Raw genomic sequence first — 12,416 nt, 5'->3', positions numbered from 1 at the left:
AAGCTAAACAAGGCCTGCAGGCAGCTCGCTGAGGTTTGCTTCCAGTTCCTTCTTCCCTGGTTGGGCTGGAAATGAAAACATCTGTCCTTAGAAGAGCTGGCTGATTGCTGTGTGCTGCTGGCTGGGAAGTGAACCACAGATGGCCAGGCTGAGCTGAGCTTTCTGAAGCAGTCAGAGGGAACCACATCCTAAAATCTAGCCCAACTGCTCTCCAAGATGGGATGTCCCCAGGCCAGCATGCCCAGGGCTTCTCATGGTTTCCACAAGGAACTGGTGACCTGGAACTGTGCAGTCTGTAGGTGATGGGGATGCCTTTACTGGCTAAGACATGAACACTGATGGATACCAGTTGCTTGAAGAAAGGGATTACAGGGAATGCAGAAATGAAAACCTCTGTCAAAGCTTAATCAAATCCTGTTGGCTTAATGCCATCTGCTGCAACCAATGCAGCAGCTCTTCTCCAGGAGCTCCTTTGCTCTTCTTCAGGAGAAGACAGGCTGGAATCACTGACGTGCTGGAATCACTGACATGCTGGTGGGAAAGACCTTCTAGAGATCTCCACCCCAACCTAGGGATCCCCTCCAACACCTGAAATGCCCACACCTCCAACACCCCGCTGGGAATCTGCCTGGAGAAGGATTTTTTTTTCTCTCCCATGTCCAGTGTGAACACATCCCAAGCTGCACCCTGTGGCTGCTGCCTCTTATTCAGTCACCTACCACTGTCACACAGAATGATAAGGATTGGAAGGGACCTTTGGAGATGATCCAGTCCAGTCCCCATGTGGGTCCAGGTGGGTTTTGAATGTCTCCAGAGATGGAGACTCCACCACCTCTCTGGGCAGCCTGTTCCAGTGCTCCACCACCCTCAGAGTAAAGAAGCTACTCCTCATGTTTAGATGGAACTTCCTATGTTCAAGTTCGTCCCTGTTACCCCTTGTCCTGTCACTGGGCCCCACTACAAAAAGCCTGATGCCATCCTCCTGACACCCACCCTTTAAATATTGATCACCATTGATAAGATTCCCCCTCAGTCTGGTCTTCTCCAGGCTAAAAAAGCCCCAGGTCCCTCAGCCTTTCTTCACAAGAGATGTTTCAGTCCCCTGATCATCTTTGTAGCCCTTTGCTGTGCCTTCTCAAGCAGTTCCCTGTCCTTCTTGAACTGGAGAGCCCAGAAGTGGACACTGTCAGCAGTTTCACTCCATCACCTTTCTAAATGCCCTTCCAGCAGCTGTACACTGCAGCAGATCATCAATCCCTCAGCCTCCTCTGCACCAGATCAAGCAAGACTCACTCATTCTCCAGACTCCTGAGCATCCTGATAACCCTGCACTGGCTCACCCCAGTTCCTCAAGAGCTGAACAGCTGCACACCTCTGTGAAAACTTTGTGGGTTTAATTTCAAACAGGACCAAGAATTTTGGAGAGAAGGAAAAGGCAACCCCACAATGGATGGCTCCTCCAAGACTCCCAATTGTCATCAAGAGTAAATTATGGCCACCATACCACAAACTACCTGAGTCAGCATTTACAGCTATTGCTAGCTCTGCTGTTGGAGCTGTGCTCCTTCTCCAGTTCCATGGTGTGAGAGATGGAAAGAAAGGGGATCTGCCTCATATGCTGATCTGCCTGAGGAGCAGCAAGGCCAAGAAGGAGGATTAGCTGGAGTCTGAGTCACCCACTGCTCTGCACAGGGACTGTGAAGGGAAGAAGGCAAGGATAGAGGAGAGAAGGGAGAGCCAGGTGGTGAAAGACTCACTTGTAATTGTTGTTGATGTCAGAGACACGCCAGACGTTCTGCAAGTCAAAGCCCATCCTCACCAGCTCCATCTCAAATCGGTATTTCACGTGGTCTCCTGCAGGAGCAGAGCAGAGAACATCACTGATGGCTAAACAGAACTGATGGTGCCTGGAAGTGTGAGTGGCAGCTCCACAGCAACTAGCAGAGGTTGGAGAGAAACTACAGCACAGCTGGATGGCAGGGCACTTGCTTCAGAAGCCAAAAATCCTTGTCCCTCATGGGGGTTCCTCAGCTTATTTTGTCAAGTCACCTCTCAGCCTCGACAGCAGCAGGGGAAAAGCCTTCTCACACCTGTGTGGGAGTTGGGGTGGGAGGTGTTAATTTAATCCACTTTTGCCCTTCTGACAGAGCTGTCTTCCAAAGTGGACATCAGGAACCCCATGGCAGAGGGGTACTGAGCACCCAGCCCAGGCAGGTCCTTCATCCAGACTGCCCTCAGAGGCTGACCCAGGGTTTGTCTCTCATGTGTCAGCCTCGCCTTGCAAATCCTAGGTGCCTTTGTTCCTCAAGTGTCAAATCTTGTTAATAAATAAATACTGCAAAGCTCTCCACCTCATTCATATCCTGCAACAACAGTTTCCACACCTAAGTTTATTTGTACTAGAGAATAACACTTTCTCTAGAGGAAAGACACCAAATCTCCCCCAGTTCCTGGTGTCTGGGGCACAGTGAGAACATGAAGTTTACCTTTTCTTTGGCAGCTTCTTTTTATTATCTTTCAGCTACACTAACCAACCCCATCCCTCCCATCCAGGCTGGATGAGGCCTTGAGCAACCTGGTTTAGTGGAAATTGTCCCTGCCCATGGCAGGGGGGTTGGAACTAGATGATCTTTAAGGTCCCTTCCAACCCAAACCACTCTGAATCTATGAATCCCAACCTGTGTTTGGAAGTTTCATTCAGGCTCCTACTTCTCTCTTCTAGTATCAGTAGATTTTTAAGCCTAAATCCAGGTTTGTTACTCATTTTAATCCCCTTTTATTCATGATGAAGCTGTTTAAAGATAAAGCAACTGCAAGTGAACTTTGTGTTGCCTGATGGAAACTCCCAGTCCACACGAGGGCACCACCGGAACTCTGCTCTTCTCTATGGATTCAACGATTGGATTTGTGCCTGTGAAAGGAGTCAGGCACCTCCACAGACCTGATCACAGGAATGTCACAGCATTTCTGAGTGTCAGTGAAAAGAAGCAGATGAACTCTTATCAATTGTGCTGCCTCAAAGCTGATGATGTTTACTATCCAGTGATAAGACTGCTTCATCTCTCTGTCATCATGATAGGAATACTGAAGCATGGGATGTTTCCTTCACTCAAGTATGGGATGTTTCCCTCACTCAGAGGGAAAAAGAAAACAGTTGCTTAGCATAGAATAGCTTGAGTTGGAAGGGACCTTTAAGATCATCCAGTTCCCATCCCCTGCCATGGGCAGGGACACCTTCCACCAGCACAGGTTGCTCAAGGCCTCATCCAACCTGTTCTTAAACGCTTCCAGGGATAAGGTGCCCACAACTTCTCTGGGCTGGGTGGTGTTCCAATGTCTCACCACCCTCATAGTAAAAAGCTTCTTCCTAAGGTCCAATTTAAATCTACCCTGCTCTAGTTTCAAAAAACTGCCCCTCATCCTGGCACTCCAAGCCCTTGTCAAGAGTCCCTTCCCCAGCTCTCTGGTAACCCTCCTCAGGTACTGGAAGGCTGCTCTAAGGTCTCCCTAGAGACTTCTCTTATCCAGGCTGAACAGCCCCAACTTCCTTAGTCTCTTCCCATAGGGGAGGTTCTCCAGCCCTCTGATCATTTTTGTGGCTTCCTCTGGACTGTCTCCAGCAGATCCATGTCCTTGTGTTGGGGGCTTCAGAGCTGGATGCAGCGCTCCAGGTAGGGTCTCACAAGAGCAGAGAAGAATCACCTCCTACGTCCTGCTGGCCATGTCCTCACTGTGCTTACTACTGGGACTCCTTTAAGTTTGCTTGTTATCCAGCTGCATCTGGCCTTCAGCTGGATCTCTAGCTAGGTACAGGATGCTCCTCAGTAAGATTCAAGAATGATGTTGAGTTGCTTCAACGTGTCCAGTGAAGGGCAACAAAGCTGGGGAGGGGTCTGAAGCACAGCCCTGTGAGGAGAGGCTGAGGGAGCTGGGGGTGTTCAGCCTGGAGAAGAGGAGGCTCAGGGCAGACCTCATTGCTGTCTGCAACTACCTGAAAAGAGGTTGTAGCCAGGTGGGGGTTGGTCTCATATCCCAGGCAACCAGTGGCAGAACAAGAAGACACAGTCTCAAGCTGTGTAGGAGTAAGTTTAGGCTTGATCTTAGAAAGAAGTTCTTCACAGACAGAGAGATTGCCCATTGGGATGTGCTGCCCAAGGAGGTGCTGGGGTCAACATCCCTGGAGGTGTTTAAGAAAAGCCTGGATAAGGAACTTGGTGCCATGGTCTAGTTGATTAGTTAGGGTTAGGTGATTGGTTGGATTTGATGATCTTGGAGGTCTCTTCCAACTTGGTTGATTCATCACAGAATCACAGAACTTGGGCTACAGCTAAGCAGAGCTTAAGACATAGCCAGACATCAGTTCATGAACAGCAGCTCAAACTGCATTGCAATGCTCCTGGACAGAAGAGCAGGAAGGAGACAGGCTGGGAGCTTACCTGGACGGCAGAGATGTGCATGTTGATCCTCCTCATCAACACAGACTCCTAAGCACCAGGCATGGTAGGCAAAAGCAAAGAGGTCCTCGGGCTTGGCAGGGCGGGCAATGGCTCTGTTTAGCCTCTTCAGCCACTCCTGGCACTGCTTGAAGGTGGAAAAATGGCACCTGCAAACCCAAATGCAAATCATCCTCAGGGAGCCATCCAGACAAAAGGCACAGACAGGGAGCTCTGCTCCACTTCACCAGGAAAAAGGAATGAAGCACCAAGACTTAGTGCCCTTGGCCAGGAGCAGCTCCATTCCCTGGCAGGGGAGTGAGAGCAGAGCTCTGAGGGCAGCTGGACTGCAGTGGCACCCAGAGCAGGGCAATAAGGCAGGTACCTGATCACTTTGGAGTCCTTGCAGACGATGTGAAGCTGGAACATATCCCGACACTCCACACTCTCCATCATCCTCAAAGGCACCTGCAAGGGACAGATGTAGGGCATGACAAGAGCCAGCAGATCACGCAGCAGACAGAGCAGCCTTGCCCTAGGGCCTGTCACGCAGCCACGGCTCTGGCAGTCATCAGCTTCTAGTTCCAAACCCACTCTGAGCTTTATGAAGCTTCATGACTCAGCACACAGCCACCATTGCTATTCTGATTTCTATTTCTATTCTGTCCCTGGGTAGTCTCCCACCTGGGGCCAGCTCCTGACTAACTCACATCCAGATGAGCACAGGTACCCAAGACAAACAAGAGCTGCAGAAAAAGATGGCAAGTCAAGAGGGAGAGTGGGAGAGAGCCTCAGGCTGTCACTGTCTGACTCTTAGTTATTGATCTCCATAGAATCAGTAAAGTTGGAAAAGATCTTTAAGGTCATCAAGATCAGCCTTCTACCCAACACTTCCATGACTACCAGACCACGTCCCAGAATGTCACATCTATATGTGTTCTGCACACCTCCAGGGATGGTGACTCCACCATCTCCATGGGCAGCCTGTTCCAATGCCTGACCACTCTTGCAGGAAAGAAATTCTTCCTAATATCCAACCCAAAATTCCCCTGGTGCAGCTTGAGGCTGTTTTCTCTTGTCCTGTCATTAGTTACTTAGGAGAAGAGGCCAACACCAGCCTCACTCCAACGTCTTTCAGGTAGCTGTAAGATAGCAATAAGGTCTTCTTTCAGCCTCCTCTTCTTCAGGCTAAACAACTCCAGCTCCCTCAGCCTCTCCTCATAAGACTTGCCCTCCAAACCCTTCGCCAGCTTTGCTGCCCTCCTTCTCCAGGTAAAAGTCTAATTAAAATTGACCTGCCAGAGACCTTAACAAGCTAAGTTTGGTGCTTGAATTTAAAGAAGACAGCAAAGGAAAACTCTAATCATTATCCAAAGGAAAACCCAATCCACACACCAAAATGCAGAGGCAAAACAGCAGCTGTGTGACCAGCAGTAACGAGCAACAGCACCAGGCTTGGCATCCTTCAAGAGGCACAGTTCCCACAGCACAGACATGGCTCATGTGCCCCCCCAAACACTGTGAGGGGTGAAGGCTGAGGGAGCAGCAGCAAGCAGAGCCAGACTTACATTGATGACCGAATCCTTGAACTTGATATGAAGCCGGTAGTTGGAGATGGCGATCACAGCATCGTTTGCATGGCCAAGATACTCCACTCCCTCGCCCTGCAACACAGTGAATGGGACCTGGAAGGGAGACATCACTAATTCAGGAGATATGCAGAGTACTTTGCACACCAGAAATGCCAAGAGCCACTCTTCTGCCTGCCTCTGCAGTGCATCTCCCAGGGGAAATCACTCACAGCGACGTGCTCTCTGGGCACTGCTCCTCACTGCCCTGCCCCAGCAGATGGAGCTTCTTCCAAGGATGCTTCAGGAGCCATCATGCACCTCCTAATGGAGAATTACTTGCAGAGGAGAGTTGTGACTACAAATGCTGTGTAAAGTAGGTGTGGGCATCTGGCAGGGAGGGTGTTCCATGGGGCAGAGGGATTTACAGTCTCTGCTTTTTGGAAAGGGCAGACTTGACCCTGACACAAGTGGCACAACGAAGGACACAACCTGAGACATGAGCTGGGGAGTGCTCTGCACAGCTTCAGGCAGAGCCTAATGCAGCTGCAGTCCTCTGCCCCAAGCCAGTGTCACATACACACACCTGCTGTGTCATTTTAAAGAAGGGGGCAGCTCTTAGCAGCACTGGTACCAGTCCAGGTAAGTAAATGGATCAAAGTGTTGCCCACGTTCTGCCAGTAAAGCCCTGAGGGAAGCTGTCTGTTGTTATTTGTGTGACTGAGAAACCTTCACTCAAGTTCAACAAGAACAAGCACACAAGGTCCTGCACACAGGTCATAGCAATCTAGAGCACAAACACTGGCTGGGTAGAGAATGGATGGAGAGCAGCCCTTGGAGAAGCACTTGGGGGTGCAAAGCTGGACATGAGTTGGCACCAAGTGCTGCCAGCCCAGAGCCAGCCTGTCCTGGGCTGATCCCCAGCAGTGTGGGCAGCAGGGGCAGGAAGGGGATTCTGCCCCTCTGCTGTGCTCTGCTGAGACCCCCCCTTCCCTTGCAGTGCTGGGGCAGCTCTGGAGTCCTCAGCACAGCAGAGACAGATCTGTTGGAGCAGGGCCAGAGGAGACCACAGCAATGATGGGAGGGCTGGAAGCCCTCTGCTGTGAGGCCAGGCTGAGAGAGTTGGAGTTGTTCAGCCTGGAGAAGGCTCCAAGAGACCTTCTGGTGGCATTTCAGGGCTTAAAGAGACCAATCAGAAAGCTGGGGACAGACTTTTGAGCAGGGTCTGCGGTGACAGGACAAGGGCTGGTGGTTTGAACTAAAAGAGGGCAATTTAGACTGTATATATGGAAGGAAGTTTTTCACTTTGAAGATGGTGAGACACTGCACAGGCTGCCCAGAGAAGTTGTGGATGCCCCATCCCTCTAAGTGTTCAAAGTCAGGCCAGACAGGCCTTGAGCAACCTGGTCTAGTGGGAGGTGTCCCTGCCCATGGCAAGGGGGTTGGACTGGATGATCTTTAGGTCCCTTCCAAAACAACCCATTATATGATTCCATGTTTAAAGTTACCTGTATTAGATATATTTTTAAAATAGTAATTAAGAAAATCAAGTTTCTTTCTCTTTTATCCCCATCAGCTCAGACATGTCACAGCTATTTTTAAAACAGGGGATCCTGGCAGATGGCCAAGTTTGATTTTTCTTGCATTATTAAAAGAAAAAAAAAAAGCAAAAAAAACCCAAACACAGAACAGCCTAAAATTCCCCAAGCCCCTTTTTCTTTTGCTCCTCCCTGCTCCCTGAGTGCCACCTACAGCAGGTAATGTTGGCAACCAATTATGCAAAACAATGTCACGAAGATTTGTCATTTCAGCCAGAGCCTTTCCTTGCCAGACAGGGCAGCTGATGAAACAATTCATGACACTCTAACTAGCACAAACCAGACCTTATTTCTGAGCTGTTTCCATGGCTGGGTTATATGCTGCCTAAAAAAATGGAATTTCCTGGCTTGCAGACTCCTTGTGCAAGTGACAATGATGCAAACTTCTACCTTCTTAAGTTAGTTGGACAGAAATAACCACCTCAGACTGGCATCTGTCTGATTACTCTTAAAGAAGTGTTTCTTGTTTGACACTAGGAAAAGATATTCTCTGTATTTCTGCAGTTTTATCTATGCAGGCTTGCCAGAGCTGTTTATAGTTGGCATGTGTTCCCTCTGCTTACGTGGCTCTTTCACACAGCACCAGAAGGGAGAGGGATCAGAAATGGGATGGTAAAACTGCAGGAACTGACAGAGGGGAATCCTGGAATGAACTGACAGGTGCCTGGATCCAGCCTATTATCAGGCTGGTGGTGTCCTTTTAGACATTTTAAAGAATAACAATCGACTGAACCTAAGTTACCCTTTGGGAGGGGTGAACTTCATGGGCCTCCACACAGAAGGCTAAAGCAGCTTCTGCTTTTCTCCAGGTAGTCTGAGCTCAGAGCTGTCTCAGTGGCTTCACCTTCTGCAGGCTGCAGACCTTGACCTGCAGCCTTGACCCTGTACAATTCCTCAGCCCACATTTGCTCCTCTGAGTCAGTCCTCTGGTGGCTACATTTGAGTCCTTGCTTTGACCAGCACCAAGATGCCATCATAGAATAGAATCATGGAATCATTAAGGTTGGAGAAGTCCTCCAAGATCACAGAGTCCAGCCATCAGTGCGTGGTTCTGAGAGACAGTGATTGCTATGCTCAGCAGAATGCCAACAAGATGCCCTTAGCTCTGGATTCAGCTCTGCAGATTTTTTTTGGGGGGATGGGATGCAGCTCCATGCAGGCTGCTCCCCATGAAGGGCCCTGGCAGCAGGGTTGTGATAACCTGTGTGGACAGCTGAACGTCCCCTGGGGAAGGCAGGTGAGAACTTGGAAGAATGCAAAGGCCTTCTCCAGCTATCAGTCAGAGCAAACACATCAGGTGAGCCTGGCTCCAGCCAGAGGAGGAGGAGGAGGATGAGCACTGGGACAAGGTAGCAGTGGACTATCTTACAAGAAGCAACAAACACCTGGAGGCTTAGCTTCCACCACTCAGCATACTGCCCATGCTGCACAGCAGCAACAGCACCCAGGGCTCTTCTGAGGGCCTTCTTCAGCAGAAGGCTGGCACCATATGGAGGTTTCTTTCCAACAGCTCTGCAGCAGGAAAATGCCAGGAGCAGCTTGTGCCAGGGCCAGAGCAGCCATTACAGTGGCTCAGTATGGCTGCACGGAGCACAGCCTGGCCTGATACCTGGCCTGTCCCAAGAGCATCGATCTGCAGCAGAGTGCTAGGCAGGCAGCACCACGGCTGCTGAGAGGCAGCTGAGGCAGAGGAGAGGGAATGCCCAGGACAGCAGCTCTGTGTTGCATCATGCTCCAGCCGCGTTTCCAAGCAGCGGATGCGGTGCTGCACGAATCGCAGTGGCTTGGCAGGGCTGGGGAGGCAGGGCCAGGGCACAGATCTGCTGTCAGCAGCCTCCATGCACACAGAAGGCCTTGCCCAGGCCAAACGTGACCTACAGCACCAGCCAGCCCCCAGCCTCCAGAGCATGGCCTGGGCTGCAGAGCAGCTCTCGGGTTTCGTGCTGCTCTCTTGGCTTTCTTCCTTCCTTACCTGCAATGACTCTTCCTCTTTCACAAGCTCTTTCGGGGGGAACAAGTCCTTGGCCTGGATATACTCCAAACTGGGAGGGCCCTCCTCGCCCTGCAGTGCAAACAAAACACACACTGAGACAGGTGCCAGGCAACACGTGGTACACAAAGCCAAAAAGCAAAGCTGCTGGATGCTCCTGGCATCCTAATACCCTGAGGTTCCCCTGAACCTGTGCTGCCTCCAGACCCCACTCTCTGCACTGCAGGACCCCAGCAGTTCCTCTGGCTGTTGCAGAACACACACAGCACAGGGAAAGATCGGAGCAGGTCTCCAAGTCCCATCTTGTCCAAACGTGAGGTATTTGGAAAGCCAAGCAGATACCCCTTGACCATGCACAGGGTGTTGGGATGAGGTGACAGCACTTTGTCATGGCAAGCCTTGCCCCACTGCCTTCACTATGACACCACAGCAGAAACAGCCTAACACAGGTTTCCATCTGCAGTCCACCTTTGACCTACTCTTCCCTCCTCTTGTGCTCATAAGGCCTCTTTCTTCTGGCAGTTTTCATTTGCATGTTAGCCCAAATGGACAGAGCCTGAAGCTTTTTGAGGGAACATGTGAGTGTGCAAGGTAACCATGCAACGAGAGCATCCAAGTGCACCCAATGCACAGTGTGGGTTGTTGACTGGTGACAGCACTCAAGCAGGGACTTCATTCATCCTCAGGGCAGCTGAACACGTCTGACCTGCCCAGATGGACACCCTGGACAGCCCAGGGAGGCCTCAGAGAAGTGGTCCAAGAGGCCACATGGAGCCTGGACATGCCACCCTTGGAAAAGTGGGGCAAGTGTCTCAGTTTGGGACCTGTGAATCTTCAGTCACTCATGAAATCTCAGTCCCAATTTTCACCAACCCTCACCCCTGACTCTCTCACACCACCTCCCCAAGAAGCAGCATCCAGACACTCAGCTGAGGAGCCTGGTATGGTGTTAACTCCTCATGTACTTGGTGTGGGACTGTTCTCATCAGAATGCCCCTTGCTCTCTATCTCCTTAAGGCTCAGCACTTACTAGGAAATATTCTGCTCTGTAAGCATTAAGTACTATTTTTAAATTAAATATCGTTCTAGGTAAGTCACTCAAGTCAGAACCCTAAATCTCGGTCTGAAGAAACAAGAACCTAACTCTTTTGGCTTGGTTATGTTTAAAATGAAGCTCAATACCCATTCAAGCCTCACTACCCTCAGGTACAGCCCAGCCTGAAGAGCCCCATGGACCTCAGACTGGAGCAGCTGGATCCCACAGAGCCCACCTCCTCCCAGGTCCAGAGGTGCCTATGTCCACACTGCCTGCAGCTAGCACAAAACTCATCATCAACCCCAGCTGGGGCCCTGCACTTCCCCACCCATTCACTAGGTCCCTGCATGAAGCCTTGAGAGAGAGACTGGCCACAGCATCTGCTCCAGCAGTCACCAGAGACCACAGGGGGCTTGGGGGCCTCTCCTGCCAGCAGCTTGCTCTGATGCGGAGGCACCAGCCCAGGAGAGCACAAAGGAAAGGTGTGTGCCTCTGAGCCAGCCCGGGAGCAGAGATCCTCTGCCATCACCACTTGGCAGCTCGCAAAGAAATCCCAGTGAGCAGCAGGAACTGGAACAGGGCAGCCCAAGCTCTCCACCTGCCTGGCTGTCCTTGAGTCCCACCTCACCCACAGCACAGGGCACGTGGGAGGCTGAGCATCTCCTCCTGCCACAGCCCCATCCTGGGGGTCCAGCAGGGCAGGAGGCTCGGGACCCCATGCTCCTCACCAGCCAGCCATCTCCTGAAGCCCTCAGAACCCATTTGGCCACAAGTCCCTCTGGGTGGGGGGCTTTCTGCAGGAAGTGGCATCAGATTGCCTCTGAGCAAGAAAACTCCTTTACCCAAAGGTATAAAAAGACACAGAGCTCAGGACCTCCTCCCACTACACCACCATCCTGGTAGCATCAGCACCTGAAGTGGGGGTGTTGCACATCCCAGCCATGGTGGGAGCTCCCCTGGGCTTGGCTGCTCTCACAAGGTAATTTTTCAGCTCCAGGCAAGGACCGGCCGGAGCCGGCGTGTCGTGGCACGGCACAGTGCCCCGGGGCTTTCCAGCCGACTCACCCCGCGGTGCTGGGTTCTGCTGTGCCCTTGGGCCCGGGCAGGGAAGCAGCACAGCAGAGACGGGGGTGATGGTGATATGGGAGGGAGGAGGAAAGGGGATCCCCCTTTGCAGGAGGTGTCACCGGGCCAGGCAGATCCAGGGCAGGAAGATCCACACGCAGCCCAGCCTCAAGGACAGGCCTGATCCGGGGCAGCCAGCTCAACATGGGAGCTGGAGAGAGGAGATGGAGAGAGGTGCTGGCTTCCAGCCCCGCATGCATGGAGGAGAGGAGGAGGAGGAGGAAGAGAAAAGCAGCACTTACAAAGCAGTTGAGCATGGAGCAGGAGACGCGGCCTGGCAGACTCATGTTCAATTCCCGAGGCGGCAGCAGGGCCGGCAGCGGGCAAGCAGCATCTCCTTCCTCTGTCCCTCCGCCGCCGGCTCGCAAACCGCCTGGCCGGGCTTGCCGCAGCCTCCGCGCTCCGCCGCCAAGGGCAGGAGCATCCCTGCCGCCGGGGACCGCAGCAGGTGCCCGCCGCCGCTCGATGCCGCTGACAATGGAGGCAGGGAGGGCGGAGGACGGCCAGACTCCACCTACCTCCGAAGGCCGCCGAGAGCAGCTCTGCCATCTAAGTGTCTCCCTGACAGAAAATGGAGAGCCCGCCAGGCAGGGCTCAGCCCTCCTCTGCCGCTCCCACCCCCACGGGCAGAGCCTGCCAGCGGGCGGCTGCCAGCGCGGCGCCCCC

General features: G+C 52.2%; 1 protein-coding gene across 1 annotated transcript in view; it reads right to left on the bottom strand.

The window, feature by feature from the left end:
• The window catches only part of MTMR4 (myotubularin related protein 4), a 30,420-nt gene extending 18,368 nt beyond the window's left edge, over positions 1–12,052 (bottom strand). Inside the window, exons 1-6 of the mRNA XM_054394164.1 lie at positions 11,993–12,052; positions 9,572–9,661; positions 6,002–6,118; positions 4,819–4,901; positions 4,437–4,603; positions 1,758–1,854 (exon numbers count right to left, since the gene is read on the bottom strand). Of these exons, the coding sequence (XP_054250139.1) occupies positions 1,758–1,854; positions 4,437–4,603; positions 4,819–4,901; positions 6,002–6,118; positions 9,572–9,661; positions 11,993–12,037 (599 nt within the window). The 5' untranslated portion in view covers positions 12,038–12,052. The remainder of the gene's footprint in view (positions 1–1,757; positions 1,855–4,436; positions 4,604–4,818; positions 4,902–6,001; positions 6,119–9,571; positions 9,662–11,992) is intronic.
• Between the last annotated feature and the right edge of the window lie 364 nt (positions 12,053–12,416).

The sequence above is a fragment of the Indicator indicator genome, chromosome 30 (genome assembly GCF_027791375.1).
Source record: "Indicator indicator isolate 239-I01 chromosome 30, UM_Iind_1.1, whole genome shotgun sequence".
NCBI lineage: Eukaryota > Metazoa > Chordata > Aves > Piciformes > Indicatoridae > Indicator > Indicator indicator.
This window is presented reverse-complemented; position numbering and strand designations above follow the sequence as displayed.